At 43.8% G+C, this 22,890-nt stretch overlaps 1 protein-coding gene across 4 annotated transcripts in view; it reads right to left on the bottom strand.

The window, feature by feature from the left end:
• The window catches only part of rad51b (RAD51 paralog B), a 72,947-nt gene that overhangs the window by 10,215 nt on the left and 39,842 nt on the right, over positions 1 to 22,890 (bottom strand). Inside the window, exon 10 of one of the 4 annotated variants that reach the window (XM_024420675.2) lies at positions 12,452 to 13,332. The exons of the other annotated variants lie outside the window; for them this stretch is intronic. Coding sequence (XP_024276443.1) covers positions 13,199 to 13,332 — 134 coding nt within the window. The 3' untranslated portion in view covers positions 12,452 to 13,198. Of the gene's footprint in view, positions 1 to 12,451; positions 13,333 to 22,890 lie in introns of those variants that run through there. 4 annotated transcript variants of the gene reach the window in all.

Raw genomic sequence — 22,890 nt, 5'->3', positions numbered from 1 at the left:
AAAATGCATTTGAAAATGAGTTGCAAGGCTATATACAGACACCTGTTAGGCTTATTGAGGTAGTATGTACATGTAGGTATGGTTAAAGTGACTATGCATATATGATGAACAGAGAGTAGCAGTAGCGTAAAAGGAGGGGTTGGTGGAACACAATGCAGATAGCCCAGTTAGCCAATGTGCAGGAGCACTGGTTGGTCGGGCCAATTGAGGTAGTATGTACATAAATGTATGGTTAAAGTGACTATGCATATAAGATAAACAGAGTACCAGCAGGTTAAAAGAGGGGTTAGGGGAGGCACACAATGTAAATAGTCTGGGTAACCATTGGTTACCTGTTCAGAAGTCTTATGGCTTGGGGGTAGAAACTGTTGAGAAGCCTTTTTGTCCTAGCCTTGGCACTCCGGTACCGCTTGCCATGCGGTAGTAGAGAGAACAGTCTATGGCTGGGGTCTTTGACAATTTTTAGGGCCTTCCTCTGACACCGCCTGGTGTAGAGTTCCTGGATGGCAGGCAGCTTTGGCCCAGTGATGTATTGGGCTGTACGCACTACCCTCTGAACTGCCTTGCCGTCAGAGGTCGAGCAATTGCCGTACCAGGCAGCTGTAGAACCTTTTGAGGATCTCAGGACCCATGCCAAATCTTTTTAGTTTCCTGAGGGGGAATAGGCTTGGTGTGCCCTCTACACCTGCATTGCTCGCTGTTTGGGGTTTTAGGCTGGGTTTCTGTACAGCACTTTGAGATATCAGCTGTATGAAGGGCTATATAAATACATTTGATTTGATTTGATTTTGGACCATTCTAGTTTGTTGATGTGGACACCAAGAAATTTGAAGCTCTCAACCTGCTCCACTACAACCCCGTCGATGAGATTGGGGACGTGCTCGTGGCTCCTTTTCCTGTAGTCCACAATCATCTCAGTCTTGGTTACGTTGAGGGATAGGTTGTTATTCTGGCACCACCCGGTCAGGTCTCTGACCACCTCCCTATAGGCTGTCTCGTCATTGTCGGTGATCAGACCCACCACTGTTGTGTCGTCTGCAAACTTAATGATGGTGTTGGACTCGTGCCTGGCCATGCAGTCATGGGTGAACAGGGAGTACAGGAGGGGACTGAGCATGCACCCCTGGGGAGCTCCAGTGTTGAGGATTAGTGTGGCAGATGTGTTGCTACCAACCCTCACCACCTGGGGGTGACCCGTCAGGAAGTCCAGGATCCAGTTGCAGAGGGAGGTATTTAGTCCCAGGTTCCTTAGCTTAGTGATGAGCTTTGAGGGTACTATGGTGTTAAACACAGCTGTAATCAATGAATAGTATTCTCACACAGGTGTTCCTTTTGTCCAGGTGGGAAAGGGCAGTGTGGAGTGCAATAGAGATTGCATCATCTGTGGATCTGTTTGGGCGGTATGCAAATTGGAGTGGGTCTAGGGTTTCTGGGATAATGGTGTTGATGTGAGCCATTACTAGCCTTTCGAAGCACTTCATGGCTACAGACCTGAGTGCTACGGGTCTGTAGTCATTTAGGCAGATTGCCTTTGTGTTCTTGGGCACAGGGACTATGGTGGTCTGCTTGAAGCATGTTGGTATTACAGACTCAATCTGGGACATGTTGAAAATGTCAGTGAAGACACCTGCCAGTTGGTCAACACATGCCCGGAGCACACGTCCTGGTAATCCGTCTGGCCCCGCAGCCTTGTGTATGTTGACCTGTTTAAAGGTCTTACTCACGTCGGCTACGGAGAGCGTGATCACACAGTCGTCCGGAACAGCTGATGCTCTCATGCATGCCTCAGTGTTGCTTGCCTCGAAGCGAGCATAGAAGTGATTTAGCTCATCTGGTAGGCTCGTGTCACTGGGCAGCTCGCAGCTGTGCTTCCCTTTGTAGTCTGTAATAGTTTGCAAGCCCTGCCACCTCCGATGAGCGTCGGAGCCGGTGTAGTATGATTCACTCTTAGCCCCGTATTGACACTTTGCCTGTTTGATGGTTCGTCGCAGGGCATAGCGGGACTTCTTGTAAGCTTCCGGGTTAGAGTCCCGCACCTTGAAAGTGGCAGCTCTACCCTTTAGCTCAGTACGAATGTTGCCTGTAATCCATGGCTTCTGGTTGGGGTATGTACGTACAGTCACTGTGGGGACGACGTCCTCAATGCACTTATTGATTAAGCCAGTGACTGATGTGGTGTATTCCTCAATGTCATCAGAAGAATCCCGGAACATGTTCCAGTCTGTGATGAAAAACGGTCCTGTAGTTTAGCATCTGCTTCATCTGACCATTTCTTTATAGATCGAGTCACTGGTGCTTCCTGCTTTAAGAGTTGTGAGTTGTGGTCGGATTTACCAAATGGAGGGCGAGGGAGAGCTTTGTATGCATCTCTGTGTGTGGAGTACAGGTGATCTAGAATTTTTATCCCTCTGGTTGCACATTTAACATGTTGATAGAGATTTGGTAGAACTGATTTAAGTTTCCCTGCATTAAAGTCTCCGGCCACTAGGAGTTCCGCCTCTGGGTGAGTGGTTTCCGGTTTGCTTATTTCCTTATACAGCTGACTGAGTGCGGTCTTAGTGCCCGCATCTGATTGTGGTGGTAAATAAACAGCCACAAAAAGTATAGCTGAGAACTCTCTAGGCAAGTAGTGTGGCCTGCAATTTATCACAATATACTCTACTTCAGGTGAGCAAAATCTAGACTTCCTTAGATTTCGTGCACCAGCTGTTGTTTACAAATATGCACAGACCGCCGCCCCTCGTCTTACCGAGTGTGCTGTTCTATCTTGCCGGTGCAGTGTGTATACCGCTAGCTGAATATTTAGTTCGTCATTCAGCCACAACTCCTTGAAACATAGGATATTAAAGTTTTTGATGTCCCATTGGTAGGATATTCGTGATCGTACCTCGTCTAGTTTATTGTCCAATGATTGTACATTGGCGAGGATTATTGACGGTAACGGCAGCTTTCCTAGTTGCCTTCTGAGGATCCGGACGAGGCATCCGGCTCTACTTCCTCTGCATCGCTTCCTTATGTAAATAATTGGGATGTCTGCCCTGCGGGGAGTTTGGAGAATATCGTGTGAGTCCTGCTTGTTGTTTAATTTTTTTTTGTCTAATCCGAGGTGAGTGATCGCTGTCCTGATATTCAGAAGCTCTTTTCTTCAGAAACATTATGTACAAAATAATTTACAAATATCGCAAAAAAACAAACACACAATAGCACAAGGCGGCCATCTCCTCCGGCGCCATTTTTCCCAAATTTTGAGGGAGTGTGAAATAGGCATGCTGAATGCAGAAATGTCAACCAGAGCTGTTGACAGAATTGAATGTTTGTTCCTCTACTACAAGCCATTTTAGAGATTTTGGCAATAAGTCCAACTGACATCACAGCCACAGACTGCCTGTAACCACAAGCTCAGGATCTCCACATCTGGCTTTTTCACCTGCGGGATCGTCTGAGACCAGCCACCCAGACAGCTGATGAAAATGAGGAATATTTCTGTCTGTACTGAAGCCCTTTTGTGGGGGGAAAACTGATTCTGATTAGCTGGGCCTGGCTCCTAAGTGGGTGGGCCTATGTCCTCCCAGGCCCCTCCAATGGCTGCCCCCCTGCCCAGTGATGTGAAATCCATAGATGAGGGCCTAATTTATTTATATAAATTGACTGATTTCCTTATGAACTGAGTAAGATTTTTGAAAATCTTGTATGTTTTGTTCAGCATATACACTATATATTGGGGCGGCAGGGTAGCCTAGTGGTTAGAGCATTGGACTAGTAACCGGAAGGTTGCAAGTTCAAACCCCCGAGCTGACAAGCTACAAATCTGTCGTTCTGCCCCTGAACAGGCAGTTAACCCACTGTTCCTAGGCAGTCATTGAAAATAAGAATTTGTTCTTAACTGACTTGCCTAGTTAAATAAAAAATAAAATATATATATACAAGAGTATGTGGACACCTCTTATAATTTGCAGATTTTCCTATTTCAACCACACCCATTGCTGGCAGATGTATAAAATCAAGCACAGAGCCATGCAATCTCCATAGACAAACATTGGCAGTAGAATGGCCTTACTGAAGAGCTCAATGACTTTCAACGTGGCACCGGATGCCACCTTTCCAACAAAGTCAGTTAAAATTTCTGCCACGCTGAAGCTGCTCCGGTCAACTGTAAGTGCTGTTATTGTTAAGTGGAAACGTCTAGGAGCAAAAATGGCTCAGCCGTGAAGTGGGAGGCCACACAACCTCACAGAACGGGACCGCCGAGTGCTGAAGCACATCTTCTGTCACTCACTATCGCATTCTAAACTGCCTCTGGAAGAAATGTCAACACAATAACTGTTTGTCGAGAGCTTCATGAAATGGGTTTCCATGGACGAGTAGCTGCACACAAGCCTAAGATCAGAATGCACAATGCCATGCGTCAGCTGGAGTGGTGAAGCTCGCGGAGCAGTGGAAACGGGTTCTCTGGAGTGATGAATCACACTTCACCATCTGGCAGTCTGACGGACGAATCTAGGTTTGGCAGAGGCCAGGAGTATGCTACCTGTCCCAATGGTGGAGGCTGTTGAATAATGGTCAGGGACTGTTTTCCATGGTTTGGGCTAGGCACATTAGTTCCAGTAACGGGAAATCGCAACGTTACAGCATACAATGACATTATTTCCTGTTTCAGCATTGCAATGCCCCCCCGTGCACAAAGCAAGGTCCATACAGAAATGGATTGTCGGACCGGTGTGGAAGAACTTGACTGGCCTGCACAGAGCCCTGACCTCATCGCCCAATATCAGTGCCCGACCTCACTAATGCTCGTGGCTGTATGGAAGCAAGTCCCTGCAGCAATGTTCCAACATCTAGTGGAAAACATTCCCAGTGGAGGCTGTTATTGCAGCAAAGCTCCCCTTTGCTGCTGGACCAACTCCATATTAATGCTCATGATTTTGGAATGAGATGTTTGACGAGCAGGTTTCCACATACGTTTCATTTTGTGTATTTCCACACTATGTAGTTTGAATAATGCTGTGAAATTATGAAAATTATGATAATGCCCTTTTAGTGTAGGTCGCCTGACATTTCAGCCTATTTTGGTGGGATGGAGTTTTGGCCTGCCTGGCAGTTAATTAGTTCACAGACCAATAAGGAATAGTTCCAAACCTCTCTGCCAGTAGCCTATACAGAGTAGTCAGAAAACACTAATATACAGTTTTGAGGGATACAGTATTTTCAACCTAACTTCCATTTCCCCTGAAAAACGGAATTGAGAACTCCGTTAAGGCGTCTTTCAACGCCTGCTACACTAGGTTACTATGCCAATAACAGCTTGTTTTCAGTTTTCCCCTCCCCACTCAGACCACTGCCAGACAGTCCTAGCAAAATTCTTCCATGAGAAATAGCTCTTTGCTAAGAAGCTATTTGTTTAATTTTTGCCAATTTTAATTGAAAACAATCACAGTAAGCTACTTAATTGTTACCTAGAAATGTTTTGATACTGGCTGCATTGGGCCTTGAAGAAGTGCAGCTGGGGGGATAAAGAGGAGACCAGACCAGTACTGTAGTTGATGCTATAGACTTCGTAATGCTTCTAGCAACTGTTTTTTCCCCATGTTTTTGAAACAGAGAACAAACGGAGCGAGAGACAGAGAGCTCCATACCTAATGGTTTCACCATATTAGACAGAGAGCTCCATACCTAATGGTTTCACCATATTAGACAGAGAGCTCCATACCTACTGGGTTCTCCCTATGAGACAGAGAGCTCCATACCTAATGGGTTCTCCCTATGAGACAGAGAGCTCCATACCTACTGGGTTCTCCCTATGAGACAGAGAGCTCCATACCTAATGGGTTTCACCATACCTACTGGGTTCTTATGAGACAGAGAGCTCCATACCTAATGGTTTCACCATATTAGACAGAGAGCTCCATACCTACTGGGTTCTCCCTATGAGACAGAGAGCTCCATACCTACTGGGTTCTCCCTATGAGACAGAGAGCTCCATACCTACTGGGTTCTCCCTATGAGACAGAGAGCTCCATACCTAATGGGTTCTCCCTATGAGACAGAGAGCTCCATACCTACTGGGTTCTCCCTATGAGACAGAGAGCTCCATACCTACTGGGTTCTCCCTATGAGACAGAGAGCTCCATACCTAATGGGTTCTCCCTATCAGACTGAAGCATTTGGCTCTGCATACATTAATATCACTGAGGAAGGCCCAGATTTAAAAAGATGAGATGAGCGCACACATGGGGTAAATTAGGGGGAAGGGGTGTGAGAAGTTGAGCTCTATTCGTGGGGAGAGAAGGGGACTTGGGAACATCAACTTAAAGTAACACATGAGTAGGCCTATTTGACTGACCGATTCACCAACAGGCCTATTTGAATGACTGACAACAGTATTTGAGTAAGTTGAGTTTGCCAAAGTAAAGGCATGGATGGAGTTGATCATTGACAAAAGTGAGGGAAATGTTTTTTAATTGCAGGGAGTCGTTTTACTTGACAGCAGCCCTAAAGATCCTGATTATAGCACCAATACTAAAAGGGGGAGCCTGACTCAGATATAAACCTTTAGTGAAGGTGTATTACACAAGCAGAGATAATAACAAACTAGAAAACTTAAACAAAAGCAAAGTGAATATTAGAGCAGTGGGGCCATGCAATCTCTATCTCCCGTCCAGGCTGTATCACATCCGGCCGTGATTGGGTATCCCATAGGGCGGCGCACGATTGTCCGGGTTTGGCCATCATTGTGAATAAGAATGTATTCTTAACTGACTTGCCTAGTTAAATAAAGTTTCAATAAAAAATAAAAAAAAGGGAAATGTTCCATTGTCATTACCTTTCTCATTGGTTAAGAGACGGCTGTAGCGACAGGGATGAGCTGATAGGGACAGACGGAAGGTGTTTTGCGTACTTCGCTCCCAGCCCCTGCTACAATTCCTCAGCCATTATATGACTTTTTCCAAGACTCCAGTGCTGTGCTGGCTAAGTCAACCTGCAGGAGCAGAGCCCGAGTCCAGTCACGTGGTTCTCCACCTCCCACAGGCCGTGTCATAAGTAACTCCTCGCTCCTGACTGGCTGCGAGTCAAGCCTACGGCGACAGCATTGGGGGAGGAGCAGTTGCCAGGAGGAACTATGATTTGAGAAGTGCGGTTTTGGCACCGACTAGGGTCGTTTCTCGTTACAGACGAAGGCAGGGTAGTGTGAGATACTGCTGCGGGGTCTTTCTAACCATGATCAGGGTGTGTGAAGGAAAAAACAAAGGCTGACACCCTCGGTGAAGGAGTGCTGTCTGTCCCCGAGGCTGTGCTGGGGCCCTGTGACTGAACACTCTTAGCCAAGACTGAACAGCACTACTTTCTCCAACAAACAGCCTCAGACTGGCATACCTGTCAGCACTCATCATAAAGACTAGCTGTGTGTATGTGCGTGCGATACCTCACTGCTGTTCTTGTCTTTTCCATTAGAAGTGAAATAGCGTTGTGTTTGAACTTGACATAACAAACTTGACCAAACACAGAACATAAAACAGTGTGAGGACTACTAAGGGGAAAACTAAGGGAAACTCCCATTGCTCTTTGATTGGCGTGAAAAGAATGGCCCGAACCAACCGCATATGACTAAAAAGACAAACATACTGCCTTTTGATACTCATACGAATACTTTATTACGGTTCCTCCTCTCTTTGGCAGTGAGCTATAACACACACACACACGAAAAAGCATGTGACTACTGTATGATGTATGTAAAAGAACACACACAGAGGGAAAAACAACAGAAAAAGGAGGAACTATCCAAAATAACACCATTGTTCAGCTAATCAGCCAAACTTCCCCTTAAAGCACTGGAGGAGCCATGGGAACAGAAGTCATGGGAACGGGAGGCATGGTAACGGCCTATCAAGTCCCATTCGAGTCAGCAGAAGATTGATGGGTTTTCCTCGAGCTAAAAACCACTTAAAGGGTGTCAATTAGTAGCCGACTGAGAGGCACTTTTCAGTCTCCCGGTAAACTCTAACAGCAGTGGCTGTGTGTGCATGTGCGAAACCTGTCCAGCCTGCTCTCTCCTCTCGCCTAGTGCCCCAGGGGCTTGTAACCTGCTGAGCCACACAGCAGAGCACTGTTTAACCACAGACAGCCACAGCTATACACAATGAGCCATTACACAGCAGCCACAGCACACAGAGCGTCAGAACTTACATACCACCACTCTGCAGGGCAGGGAGAAACATCCGTATATACATTCAGGCCTGGTGGTGAACACTGAAAGGTCCAGAGTCCCAGATGAGTTAGTGCAATATGTTCTGTACTGTGGGATGATGGTACAGTTGAAGTCGGAAGTTTACATACACTTTAGCAAAATACATTTAAACTCAGTTTTTCCACAATTCCTGACATTTAATCCTTGCAAAAATTCCCTGTCTTAGGTCAGTTAGGATCACCACCTTATTTTAAGAATGTGAAATTAGAATTATTTCTTTCAGCTTTTATTTCTTTCATCACATTCCCAGTGGGTCAGAAGTTTACATACACTCAATTAGTATTAGGTAGCATTGCCTTTAAATTGTTTAACTTGGGTCAAATGTTTCGGGTAGCCTTCCACAAGCTTCCCACAATAAGTTGGGTGAATTTTGGCCCATTCCCTCTGACAGAGCTGGTGTATCTGAATCAGGTTTGTAGTCCTTGCTCGCACACACTTTTTCAGTTCTGTCCACAAATTTTCTATAGGATTGAGGTCAGGACTTTGTGATGGCCTCCCCAAAACCTTGACATTGTTGTCCTTAAGCCATTTTGCCACAACTTTGGAAGTATGCTTGGGGTCATTGTCCATTTGGAAGACCCATTTGCGACCAAGCTTTAACTTCCTGACTGATGTCTTGAGATGTTGCTTCAATATATCCACATAATTTTCATCCCTCATGATGCCATCTATTTTGCGAAGTGCACCAGTCCCTCCCGCAGCAAAGCACCCCCACAACATGATGCTGCCACCTGTGTGCTTCACAGTTGGAATGGTGTTCTTCGGCTAGCAAGCCTTCACCTTTTCCCTCCAAACACAACGATGGTCATTATGGCCAAACAGTTCCATTTTTGTTTCATCAGACCAGAGGACATTTCTCCAAAAAGTACGATCTTTGTCCCCATGTGCAGTTGCAAACCGTAGTCTGGCTTTTTATGGCAGGTTTTGGAGCAGTGGCTTCTTCCTTGCTGAGCGGCCTTTCAGGTTATGTCAATATAGGACTCGATTTACTGTGGACTTTTGTACCGGTTTCCTCAAGCATCTTCACAAGGTCCTTTGCTGTTGTTCTGGGATTGATTTGCATTTTTCGCACCAAAGCACGTTTATCAATAGGAGACAGAATACGTCTCCTTCTTGAGCGGTATGATGGCTACGTGGTCCCATGGTGTTTAGACTTGCGTACTATTGTTTGTACAGATGAACGTGGTACCTTCAGGCGTTTGGAAATTGCTCCCAAGGATGAACCAGACTTGTGGAGGTGTACAATTTTTGGCTGATTTCTTTTGATTTTCCCATGATGTCAAACAAAGAGGCACTGAGTTTGAAGGTAAGCCTTGCAATCCATCCACAGGTACACCTCTAATTGACTCAAATTAGCCTATCAGAAGCTTCTGAAGCCATGACATACTTTTCTGGAATTTTCCAAGCTGTTTAAAGGCAGTCAATTTAGTGTATGTGAACTTCTGACCCACTGGAATTGTGATACAGTGAATTATAAGTGAAATAATACGACTGTAAACAATTGTTGTAAAAATGACTTGTCATGCACAAAGTAGATGTCCTAACCGACTTGCCAAAACCATAGTTCGTTAACAAGAAATTTGTGAAGTGGTTGAAAAACGAGTTTTAATGACTCCAACCTTAGTGTATGTAAACTTCCAACTTCAACTGTATATACTGAATGTACAAAACATTAGAAAGACCGTCCTAATATCGAGTTGCACTCCCTTTTGCCCTAAGAGCAGCCTCAATTTGTCAGGGCATTGACTCTACAAGATGTCGAAAGCGTTCCACAGGGATGCTGTCCCATGTTGGCTGGATGTCCTTTGGGTGGTAGACCATTCTTGATACACACAGGAAACTGTTGAGCATGAAAAACCCAGCAGCGTTGGCAGTTCTTGACACACTCAAACTGGTGCGCCTGGCACCTACTACCATACCCTGTTCAAAGGCACTTAAATATTTTGTCTTGCCCATTCAACCTCTGAATGGCACACATACGCAAAGTAGCAGCAGCATAACGGGGAGGGGGGTCAATGCAAATAGTCTGGGTAACCATTGATTAGATGTTCAGAAGTCTTATGGCTTGGGGGTAAAAGTTGTTTAGAAGCCTCTTGGACGTAGACTTGGCGCTCCAGTACCGCTTGCCGTGCGGTAGCAGAGAGAACAGTCTATGACTGGGGTGGCTGGAGTCTGACAATTTTTTGGGCCTTCCTTTGACACTGCCTGGTATAGAGGTCCTGGATGGCAGGAAGCTTGGCCCCGGTGAAGTACTGGGCCATACGCACTAACCTCTGTATTGCCTTGCAGTCGGAGGCCGAGTAGTTGCCATACCAGGCAGTGATGCAACCCATCAGGATTCTCGATGTTGCAGCTGTAAAACCTTTTGAGGATCTGAGGACCCATGCCAAATCTTTTCAGTCTCCTGTGACATCAATAAGGGATCATCGCTTTCACTTGCTCTTTCCATGTCTTTGACTGACCATGTGTTTCTGTTTTGTACACTCAGTGTAGGCTAGTCTTTGAGCAGTGTCCAGGAGGAAATCCGCCCAGTTGTGTATATGAGAGGTTCTGTGTCTGGCTTTCACCTGTGTTCCTGACACCGAGTACCACTTCTATAAAACATTGACAGACCTTCCTGGCTGGCTGGTACTCCCATCAGTCTCCCCTTGAGCAAACTCTGAGCTAGCTTTCCTTTACCTTCACCTCAGAGAAGCCAGCTAGTAAGACAGCGGCATTGCAATAGATCTATGACCAATCCTTCTTTCACACACACAGGAACTGGGGTTAATACAACACTGACTTCAGTCTGGTAGGTTGGTGAAGTGTTTTATTTGAATATACAGTATTGGACATGGTATTTTGAGAACAATTTGAGAACAACAAGGGGAATGTTAGACACTAAGTCACAAACACAGACAAGCAGACATGCACACACAAATTAAAACACACACATGGCTCTACAGTTCTTCCAAGGAGCACATGTGGTCCTAAGCTGAAAAATGTAGGAGCACAATGACAAATATTAAAGAGGCAATCCGCAGTTGAAATGATAACAAAAGGCTTGTTTCTGTAAAAGGTTACGGGATGGGGCTGGAGAAACTCAAACGATAAGAGCTATGGATGCAAGGACTAACAATCCATGATATCAAAACGTTCATTTTTTGTTTTGAGGCAGTCTTTGTTTACATTTACTTTGGGAAAAACAAGCTCATGGGGCATTTATAAATTATACTCCTCAAGAATCAATGGGTTTACATTATTAATTTATAAGTACAAATGGATGTAGTAACTGCAGATTGCCCCTTTTAATGAGAAGAATTGCCAGCAATTACAAAATACAGGGTCTATCACCAGTAAAATAGATTTTTAAGATTGAGATATAGCCTACATTTATGGAATGCTGTTTGTTTATTTGCATGTAAAAAAACACATCAAATAACACTATTTGACTGGTCAAATAAGCTTTTAATATGACATGTCAAATAATACAATTCTATTGTAGAATGCTATGTGTGCTGAATTTGCACGTGCAAGCCAAGAGCCACCATTACGATCACAGTCAAGTGGTACAATACTGCGTTGGTAATAAGGAATTATTTGTTCGACCGAATGGGAAAACGTCTGTGTGAGCATTTGAAATTGGATCAGGATCAAAAATGTTTGCAAATATCTCTGATACAGATGTTATCAGCAACTTCTGGGGTAACTAGCTAGTTTTAGCGGTGTACAAGATCTTCAGTTTCTTGGCAATTTCGCGCATGGAATAGCCTTCATTTCTCAGAACAAGAATAGACTAACAAGTTTCTGAAGAAAGTTCTTTGTTTCTGGCCATTTTGAGCCTGTAATCGAACCCACAAATGCTGATGCTCCAGATACTCAACTTGTCTAAAGAAGGCCAGATTTATTGCTTCTTTAATCAGAACAAGTTCAGGTGTGCTAACATAATTACAAAAGGGTTTTCTAATGATCTATTTGCCTTTAAAAATGATAAACTTGGATTAGCTAACACAACGTGCCATTGGAACACAGGAGTGATGGTAGCTGATAATAGGCCTCTGTACGCCTCTGTATTTCATTAGAAATCATCCGTTTCCAGCTACAATAGTAATTTACAATGTATACTTTTTTATTTCTGATCAATTTGATGTTATTTTAAAAATGGACAAAAAAAAATGCTTTTCTTTTTTTCTATTTAACACGTTTTTCTTAACTTCTTAAAACATTGTTGGTTAAGGGCTTGTAAGTAAGCATTTCACTGTAAGGTGTTGTATTTGGCGCATGTGACAAATAACATTTAATTTTTGAAGGTCGAACTGCCAATTCCACTATTGTGGCTGGCATCACATAGGTGGGTCCAACCACCATTAATCAAATAAGAACTGTCTTATAAATTAGGAGTATTTTAGATGACACCACCTAGCTAGATAGTTAACTATAGCTACTGAAACAGATGTCATTTTGCATCCATCAGCTAGCTAGCTATTTTATGTTCAGCAGTGATTGTGTAATCAGTGATTGTGTAATCAATGTGTAATAACTACGTAAAACATTACTGAACGTGTTCAATTATTATGTGACGTGTAGTCATTCAGGTCCTGATTGGTCAACAAGCCTATTTGATGTGTCAAATTGTGTTAGCGTTATTTGATACGCCAAATAGCGTTTTTTGACACGCAAAGATCCAAACACTGTTCCATATACATTGGGTCTATATGAAGCCTCATCTCCTAAAAAAGCTATTTTCCTTTCTTTCTGTGCCACCATGTTTGCATACTACTGAGGCTGCGGAGAAATCATTACAACAATTATTACTTGGGTGATTTGTTTTCTATGGGCACTGGAATTCCCAAATAAAAATTCCTGGTAGCACAGCAAAATATTTAGGAGCATATGCCCCCAAAATGGTAGCACTGTAGAGCCCTGACACACACACACACACACACACACACACACACACACACACAGTTCCCAGAGTCAAAGACGCTTCAGATGGCCAACGGCAGCAGGATTGGCTTGTGTCAGGTTGTAGTTGAATCCTGTCCTCACTCTGATCGGCTGGAGGCCCGGGTCTGTGCCTTGATGCAACACTTCCTGGTTATCATAATTTCCTAGAAAACACAATACAGGGCCCTTAGCATGTAATAGATCTGTGTCCCACTGAAACAACAGAAGTGAGGTATTACATTACCAGTGTATATGGATTTTCTTATTTATTCGTCCATCTGAGTTTTATTCTGAATGACAAATACCCCCCCATCACGAGTTCTCTCGGCGACAGCCTGGGGCTTGAGGAAATTGCTGGTCATTTGTTTGTTTCAAAAGGTTACCATATTGGTAGGGAGTCAGGGACCTATGTGGGCTCGTGTGAGGTAAACATTTACAGAAAACGTTGATCCAAAACAGACTATGTAAAACAAAACCTGGCCCAAAGAAAAATAGGGGATGGATTACTGAGATACCTATGGACGTAGTCAAGGGTATTTTTATAAAATCTATTTGTTTTGCCATAATCCTTATCCATTCCTCAAGGGGAGAGGAGCTGGGTTCAGAAAGCACAGTGCGGCTACAGACCATGACAAACAGCTGTACGTCTGTTTGACTGCGTGAAGTGAAATGGGCCCAACTGACCAAATGCATATTTAACTTGTCAAAGTGTACTGTATGCAGTTTAGACAGGTGAGGAGTAATCGTGGAGCTAGGCTAACTTTCCTTATCATTACTTATCCATGGTGTTTCTGGTAGACAGGTTTGGGTAGGTTACTTTCTAAATGTAGTCTGTTAGTTACTAGTTACCTGTCAAATTGTAATCAGTAACATAATTTTGGGATTACCCAAACTCAGTAACATAATCTGATTACTTTTCCCTTAAAATGCATAAGAAGAAGACAAAAAAGGACCCATCAAATGCATTTGGAATGTCATCAGTGGTTGGTCTCTGACGAGTCAGACTCGCTCCAATGGAACAAACTTAAACTTGAGCCTTTTTTCAATATTGAATGGAATTGAGAAAACAGAAAGATGTCAATTTATTAATATCCTTTCTGATTTTAAAAGTAATCTAGTTTCAAAAGTATCTGATTACAAACACACACAAAATCTGCTAATTTAAGTGATTAGTTCATTTACATTTTTAAAATTCAGATTACATATAACCAGTTTCTCCCTAACCCAGCTACTTCTGAGGAGCTAGGAGGAGGTTCAAAAGGTGATAAACACCTGAATGTTTAGACTAGGCGTGGTTACAATGATGAAGGAGAGCGATTATTTTGTTGCAACTCACCGCAAATTTTTCTCAAATCTACTTTATCTAACCTACTAACGAAGACACCATGTCTTCAGATGACAACAGCTTACCCAACCAGTGTACTGCCACCACAATGCCGCCCCGATTCACCCGGCCCACATTTAGCTTTTGATAACGATAAAAACTGTCTTCTTTAATCTCAAAAGATGATCTTGCTCCAGAAAAGGGCAGAAATCATAATCACAGGCGATTGTCCTGAGAACAAAAGGCCTTTTGGGAGAAGTCAATCCTAAAGGGAAGCAGCAGGACTGAGGACAATGAGGAGCCCAGGAGATTATTGGACCAAATGCCTGGACCAAACCCAGCCGTTCCCCACCTGTTTCTGTTTCTATCACAGACGTCCCTAGACACCAGGAAGTAAGGAGCACTGAATCACAACTGTATCCATGGGAAATCCTGGTTTATAAATTATCGCTCTACTGCATGTCTGCTGATCGCTTTGTCTAATATGTCTTGTATAGCTACATCCATTGCTATAACTGTGAGATGGTCCACTTACAGTATGGGTCGTACAAGGCCCCTGGAGAATGCCCCCAGGATCCGCCCCGATTTGGATGCTGATTACATTTAGAAAGTAACATGATCACCGACAACAATGAGACAGCCTATAGGGAGGAGGTCAGAGACCTGGCAGTGTGGTGCCAGGACAACAACCTCTCCCTCAACGTGAGTAAGACAAAGGAGCTGATCCTGGACTACAGGAAAAGGAGGGCCAAACACGCCCCCATTCACATTGACAGGGCTGTATTGGAGTGGATCGAGAGTTTCAAGTTCCTTGGTGTCCACAGCACCAACAAACTATCATGGTCCAAACACACCACGACAATCATGAAGAGGGCACAACAACACCTTTTCCCCCTAAGGAGACTGAAAAGACTTGGCATGGTTCCCCAGATCCTCAAAAAGTTCTACAGCTGCACCATCGAGAGCATCCTGACAGATTGCATCACTGCCTGGTATGGCAACTGCTTGGCATCCGACTAAGGCGCTACAGAGAGTAGTGCGTACGGCCCAGTACATCATTGGGGCCAAGCTTCCTGCCATCCAGATCCTATATACTAAGCGGTGTCAGGGGAAGGCCCAAAAAATTGTCAAAAACTCCAGTCACACAAGTCATAGACTATTCTCTCTACTGCCGCACGGCAAATGGTACCGGAGCTCAAAGTTTAGGTCCAAAAGGCTCCTTAACAGCTTCTACCCCCAAGCCATAAGACTGCTGAACAATTAATCAAATTGCCACCTGGACAATTTACATTGACCCCCCTTGTTGCTACTACTCACGGTTTATTATCTATGCATAGTCACTTTACTCCTACCTACATGTACAAATTACCCCGACTAACCTGTACCCCTGCACATTGACTTGGTACCGTGTTACTTTTTACTATAGTTTATTTAGTAAATATTTTATACTTAACACTATTACTTGAACTACATTGTTGGTTAAGGACTTGTAAGTAAGCACTTCACGGTAAGGTCTACTACACCTGTTGTATTCGGCGCATGTGACAAATACAATTTGATGATGCAAGAAACATACAGAACATTAAACAACTCCCTCTCACAGCCACACTGAGTGGAAACCGTTCAGATGTGGGGGAAGTGGAGTAGACTGGTCTATGAGGATGGAGTGAAAAGTCTAGGAGGAGGGGCACTTGATAAGAAGAAGATAGAGGGGAACACATGAGTGTCATTCCAGTTTCCAGAGGAGATTTATTGACTTTATCCACCACAGAGGCCGGTTGCACCAGTTGGTCGCAACTCTAGGTCTGACTTAAAATGAGCTCTATGTCGGGCCAAAAAAATGGACCTGTTGCACCACCTGGGCATAAAAGCCCTTCTATGAGCTACACCTGGGCACAGTGGTGTAAAGTACTTAAGTGAAAATACTTTAAAGTACTACTTTTGGGGTTATCTGTCCTTACTTTTAATATTTTCGACTACTTTAACTTCACTACATTCCTTAAGAAAATACTTTTTACTCCATACATTTTCCTTGACACCCAAAAGTATTCGTTACATTTTGAATGCTTAGCAGGACAGGAAAACAGTCCAATTCACGCACTTATCAACCGGACTCAATAAACACTCACATGCTTCATCTGTAAATTATTTGTGCCCGTGGCTTTCTGTAAATTTAAAAAACAAGAAAATGGTGCCACCTGTTTTGCTTAATATAAGGAATTTGAAATGATTTATACTTTTACTTTTGATACTTGAGCATATTTTAAACCAAATACTTCTACTTGAGTAGAACTTTACTGAGTGACTTTTACTTGAGACATTTTCTATTAAGTTATCTGTACTTTTACCCAAGTATGACAGTTGGATACTTTTTCCACCACTGCCTGGGTGTAGCTTAGGGTGTTCCATTGGGACCATCTTCTTTTAAGATATGCACTGAAAATAATAGTGATCTATACATTTCAAAACAATGGGAGTCTCGTGTTCAGATTTCAAAACCTCCGGGGGCTTTTCGAAATGCTTATGCACGAGCCAATAATACACTTGATTTATGCTACATAGCATGCTAAATCTGTCTGATCAGATATTAGCAAACAAATAGATGAGCTGCCACCTCCAATTATTTGCCCAGACAGATCAAATAACCAAATATACAAACAGAGATTCAGTGAAACAAAACCGCATTGATTATCAGACAAGTCAAGGGCTTTCAGTTAGGATGTAGCCCCTATAGGCTTACGTGAGTGAAAAGCAAAATAATCAACCTGCTATACTAGGCTAGCGTAGGCTACATAGCTAGCTAACATGATAGCAAAGTTCTGATAACACTGTTGGAAGAGTAAATAAACAAAAAATTCAAATCATGAACACTCACCTCAATAAGTTTCCATGACATCATTGTCACACGCCCCCTTATTTCAGTCCCCAGAATCTGACCTCTTGACCTTCCAAGACTATCATACAGCACGCTGCTATGCCCTCCCTGAGACAAATACACACGTAGCCGAAAGATAAGCAAACAATAAATACAGACAAAACTAGTCTGGCGGTCCCCACATGCCTGGTAAATGTTCTTCTCTAAACAGCCCTCTGTGTTTCAGGCCTCAATTTTTCTATCTAGACTTTCAAACAATGGTTGGGTTGTACCAAAGCAGAAGTGACTGCTGGGGGGTGACGAGGAGGAAATGGTTCACTCCAGCAGTGAGAAACTTCATGTGCATTTAATGTTCCATTTCACTGCCTCTCTCGCTCTGTGCTGCTCGGCCTGTGATTACAATCACAGTCCGAGTCATAACTGAGGCAGCTCAAATTCATTTTTACGGCGTTTTAAAGTAACTGTACAATGAAAATCTCACTTTTAAAAGTTCACATTCTGTTAATTCATCCCCAAATAATATTATTGACTCATCCTATTTGTGGCCAAAGCACTTCAAAAAACCCACTTCAAACTTGTATCTAAAAATGTTTTTATTGCTTTTTACTCAAGGATGATGTCATCCTCCTGAGAAGGATGAGCTGGCCAATCAGCAGTCTATTCACAAGAATATTTGTAATGACTGGTATACGCCCACACCCTTCCAACACAGAAAAGCAGCTTTTTAACATACGTAATTAATCATTTTTTAAAAGAAAACTATTGCCCTCATATTATAATGAATTATAGATCATATTTCATAGAAATCTGGAAACACTGGATAGTTCTTTCAACACGACCACACTCATAAACAGGCCCAGAGATGAGTCAAGATAGTTATGGAGGATTTGCTTATGACGGACTTTTTCCCCCTTCCAAAAAGAAGCAAAACAAGACAAAAACAAGACAAAATGGGTCAGTAGTAGTGAGGCACTAGAGAGAATAACAACTCGGATGGAGGAGGACAGATCCTCTCTTCTCCTCTACAGGGCATTGTGGGAAGCAGAGATGACATATTAGGAGGAAAGTGGAATTCAAGAAAAATGAGATGGTGTGTGTGCGCGCGTGTGTGTCATAGGGAGATGAGCGATAGAAAGCGCTCTGCAGGCAGGAGTCCATATCAGCGATAGGGGATGGGGAACAGAACAGGAGCTCTGCATCTGTCTGTCAGAGGGGGCTCCTGTATCCACCCCTCCACCTTTCATTTATGGCCCCTCAGACGGAGACAGTCGGGATCAGGGAAGGAGATAAAGGGGAGTCTTGAAATGAACACCTTGGTAAAACTTGGCACTGTATAAAGTAACGCAGGGCGGGGGGGCCCTCCTGCTGGAGCTGAGCCAAGTCCATCTCCGCCCCAGCAGCCTTCGCCAAGCTCTCTGCTGGCCAGTCTCTGGTAACAACATGGGGCCTATAGGAGCCTAGGGCTATACTGTAGCAGGGTGTTAGCCCTAGGCACACACACACACACACACACACACACACAGAGGGGGACTAACAACACTCCCACCACCATCCTCCAAGCCTCTCTGGTTCTCTGCTGTACTGAGTACACCGCCTGTTTGAAGTCTTACATAATAGTAAATAGCCCCTTCTCTCTCTCTCTCAGTTTCACAGGCCCAAGCCCAAGACAAACCTCACCAATAATCAAATCAAACTGCTAAATTACAGAGGGGCTATTACCACTCGGCACGCAGTTCAACTTCTCAGCGCAGAGATTCAGCCAGTCATGGGAGCTTGACCCTTGCGGAGCTCCAGAACTGCAGCAAGAGAGCAGCTAAAGGGTTCCAGATCCACAGCCTCTGATTGCTAATAATGAGTCAGTGTGCTTGGAGCTTGTATCCCAGGCAGCTAGAGACTCTTCTGGGCCGTGCGGTTGTGTTTTTCCCCCCTCCCCGGTACTCCCCTACCCCACTCCTCCCACCCTCTACCCCTTAGGCCCGCTGGAAACATTGAGTCAGCCAAGCCAAGGCCCCTTTTGTTTCATGTTTATCTATGTGCCTCTAATGGGAGGCGTTGGACCACGCTGGGTTACAGAAGAACATTGCAGCTCCGCTATGCTGCTGCCGTCTGTCTGGGCTACTAATAAGAACACCTGGGTTCAAGTACTATTCAGAAATCTTTTAAACATGTTGATTGTTTGCACTAGCCTGCCAGAGTGCCAGGTGGGTGAGGTTTGTACTTTAACTACTTTTCTATTGGTTCCATTGAGACAGGCAAGTTCAATCAAGCGCAGATAAAGAATTTAAAAGGATTTCAAATAGTATTTGAACCCAGGTCTGCTGCTAATAAACTCCTCGCTCCTCCTCAGCCTGAATTAAATAGGCCATCTTTAGAAAACATCTCTCCCTTCCGATGTCATGTTGAATCGGTTGTTGTGTTGTGGCTCATGAAGAACAAAAGGGCCCATAACATAACGTGGCCTGGCTTTAGTGTACGAGGGCTGAGCTGATGCTCTCTCTGTGTGCCAGGCCAACATAACGCTTAGGGTATAGTCATTAGTCACTGTGAAACTGAACAGGGCTGGCTCGTCTGATTCAAATTAGAGCTCATCGAATGAGAGCCAAAATGAAACTAGGATGATTCATAAACACTCCATTTCCCCTGTGAGTTTGGTTGTGTGTGAGTGTATGTGTTTTTGGTTTTACTATCCTTGTGGGGACCAGAAGTCCTCACAAGGATAGTAAAACAAGGAAAAGTAGGGACATTTCACCAGCCCCCCATAAGGAAAACGGCTATTTTAGCCTTAGGGTTAGGGTTAAGGTTAGGTTAAGGAAAATAAGATTTCGAAATGGAATCAATTGTTTGGTCCCCACAAGGACAATAAAATAAATGTGTGTGTGTGTGTGTGTGTGTGTGTGTTTGGTAACCACCAAACACTGTGCCTAAATATGGAGAGAAAAAAAGTGGTTGTGTAATTTCATTCAATTTATGTGCAAGTCAGTTAAGAACAAATTCTTATTTACCATGACGGCCTAGCCCGGCCAAACCCGGTCGATGCTGGGCCAATTGTGCGCCGCCCTATGGTACTCCCAATTACAGCCGGATGTGATACAGCCTGGATTCGAACCAGGGATTGTAGTGACGCCTCTTGGACTGACATGCAGTGCCTTAGACCTCTGCGCCACTCGGGATCCCATATACACTGAGTACACCATACATTAGGAACACCTTCCTAATATTGAGTTGCACCCCCTCAGAACAGCCTCAATTCATCAGGGCATGGACTGTACAAGGTGTCAAAAGCGTTCCACAGGGATGCTGGCCTATGTTGACTCCAATGCAACCCACAGTTGTCAAGTTGGCTGGATGTCCGTCCTTTGGGTGATGGACCATTCATGATACACACGGGAAACTGTTGAGCGCAAAAAACCCAGCTGCGTTGCAGTTCTTGAAAACAAACCGGTGTGCCTGGCACTTACTAACATACCCCATTCAAAGGCGGATAAATCTTTTTAATTGCCCATTAACCCTCTGAATGGCACACATACGCAATCCATGTCTCAATTGTCTCAATGCTTAAAAATCCTTCTTTAACCGGTCTCCTCCCCTTCATCTACAGTGAATGAAGTGGATTTAACAAGTGACATCAATTACACCTCATTGCTTTCACCTCGATTCAACAGGTCAGTCTGTGCCATGGAAAGAACAGGTGTTCTTAATGTTTTGTATACTTAGTGTATAACCAAAGCATTGAATACCAATATGGATTTTGTTTAACAGTTGACTGAGTTTGGGCAAAAGACACCCACTTCAGAACTCACACATGCTTGTACTCAATGACAACATCTCATTCTGTTTTGCCCAAGGATGACAGATGACTAGATACTTACACATTTGTCATGTTCATTAGGCACCAAACAGATTTTTTTTAAAGTACTGAAACATGGTGGGACGACCTGGATTTTTCTAATAAGAAATGCTAATTTTTGTTTTTAATTTTACTAGGGTGTGAGGTAATGAACACTACCCCATGCTCATTTCCCCACATAACCTCTCTTGTGAAAGCACCACAATGTTATGTCCAGGTTCTGAGTCATATTTAACGGAGTAGGTGGTACATTTATTTGTCTTTTACGGCTGTGGTTATTAGTGTGTTAGTACATGTGATGCACTTGGCTGCCAGGGGAACACGCAGCTGTGATAGAGGGTGACTCATTTTGGGGAGTGGGGTTCCAACTTCCAACACACACACACACACATACATATATATATATATATATATATAAACACACACACAAGTACATACGTATCTGAGGTGTTTGTCTGGGCACAGATAGATATTGACAAAATGTCTGAACACCTGCGTATGGCATAAACCACTGCTCTAGGAATGACAGAAGTGAACCGAAGCCATAGAGCCCAATGTGTTTAAATGCTGCTTTCTGTGTTTATAATAAAATGTTACACACACACGTCTCTCCCTCTACCACACACTTATATCCCCATGACTATGTGGAGGGAATACTGAGCAGCAGCTGGAGAAGCTTCTGAGTCTAAACTGGAGAGCAAGCTAGCTACTGATGTGTAGTGATGAAAACCACCCATTCACACATCAGAGTAACACTAAATGAACAGCATGTGAGAGAGGTCACACACCCAGGCTATAAAAATACTTGTACTGTAAACAGAAGTGGTCATCAACACACTGGACATACGGACAAAAGCAGCCTACAACACCGTATTGTGTGGGAGTCAGTACGTGAAACAGTATTCCCACTACAATCTTTGTTTCCCTCTCAACCCCAGGCTATAGTTATAACTATCCCTCCCCTTACTCCAACTGCAGTCTTCAATATCCCCTTTCTCTCTCCAGGTTTTGACCCCGTTTCTCCTCAGTGCTCGTTTTTATGACCCCTCTATTCATGTCAGTGGAGTCTTAACTACCCTGGCCCTCTCTTTCTCAGTCTCTCGCTTTCTCTCTCTGGCACAGGAGATTAAAGTCCACCAGATTCCTTGCGCTGCTAGGGGGTCCGAAAATATTCTCTCTTTTTCATTTCCCCTCCCTCACCGTATTCTCTCTCCCAAGATAGTCTTTCTCGATATGCAGCAGCAGCAACCTTGGGACTATTCAAACCCTCTAGAAATTGGGGGAGAAATATGATCTTTTGAAGTGTAAGAAGGAGAGGGGAACAACTACAGAGGGCTTAGATAGAGAAGACATGGGGGAGCGCCCAATAAAATGAGTATAGAAGTGTAACAGAACGAACGAGACGAGAGCTGAGACCGAGAGAGAGCAGAACAGAGATTGAGAGAGAAGGAAATAAATAAAAAAGGGAGAGAGAGAAGGGGGGGGGCATTTCTTTATAAGACGAGGGAGAGGAGAACAAAGAGGTCTTTGTGTGGAGTGCTGAGAGAGTGAAGTGGAGCCAGGGCTTAGGGAGTGTTTAACAGTGTACACTGACTGCATTCCAGCAATGTGATTACGAGCCACTTTTAATTTATTCTCCTCCAGGAAACAGACTTAACTCTTCCCTGCCCTTCCCT

This window comes from Oncorhynchus tshawytscha, linkage group LG05, assembly GCF_018296145.1.
Source record: "Oncorhynchus tshawytscha isolate Ot180627B linkage group LG05, Otsh_v2.0, whole genome shotgun sequence".
NCBI lineage: Eukaryota > Metazoa > Chordata > Actinopteri > Salmoniformes > Salmonidae > Oncorhynchus > Oncorhynchus tshawytscha.
This window is presented reverse-complemented; position numbering and strand designations above follow the sequence as displayed.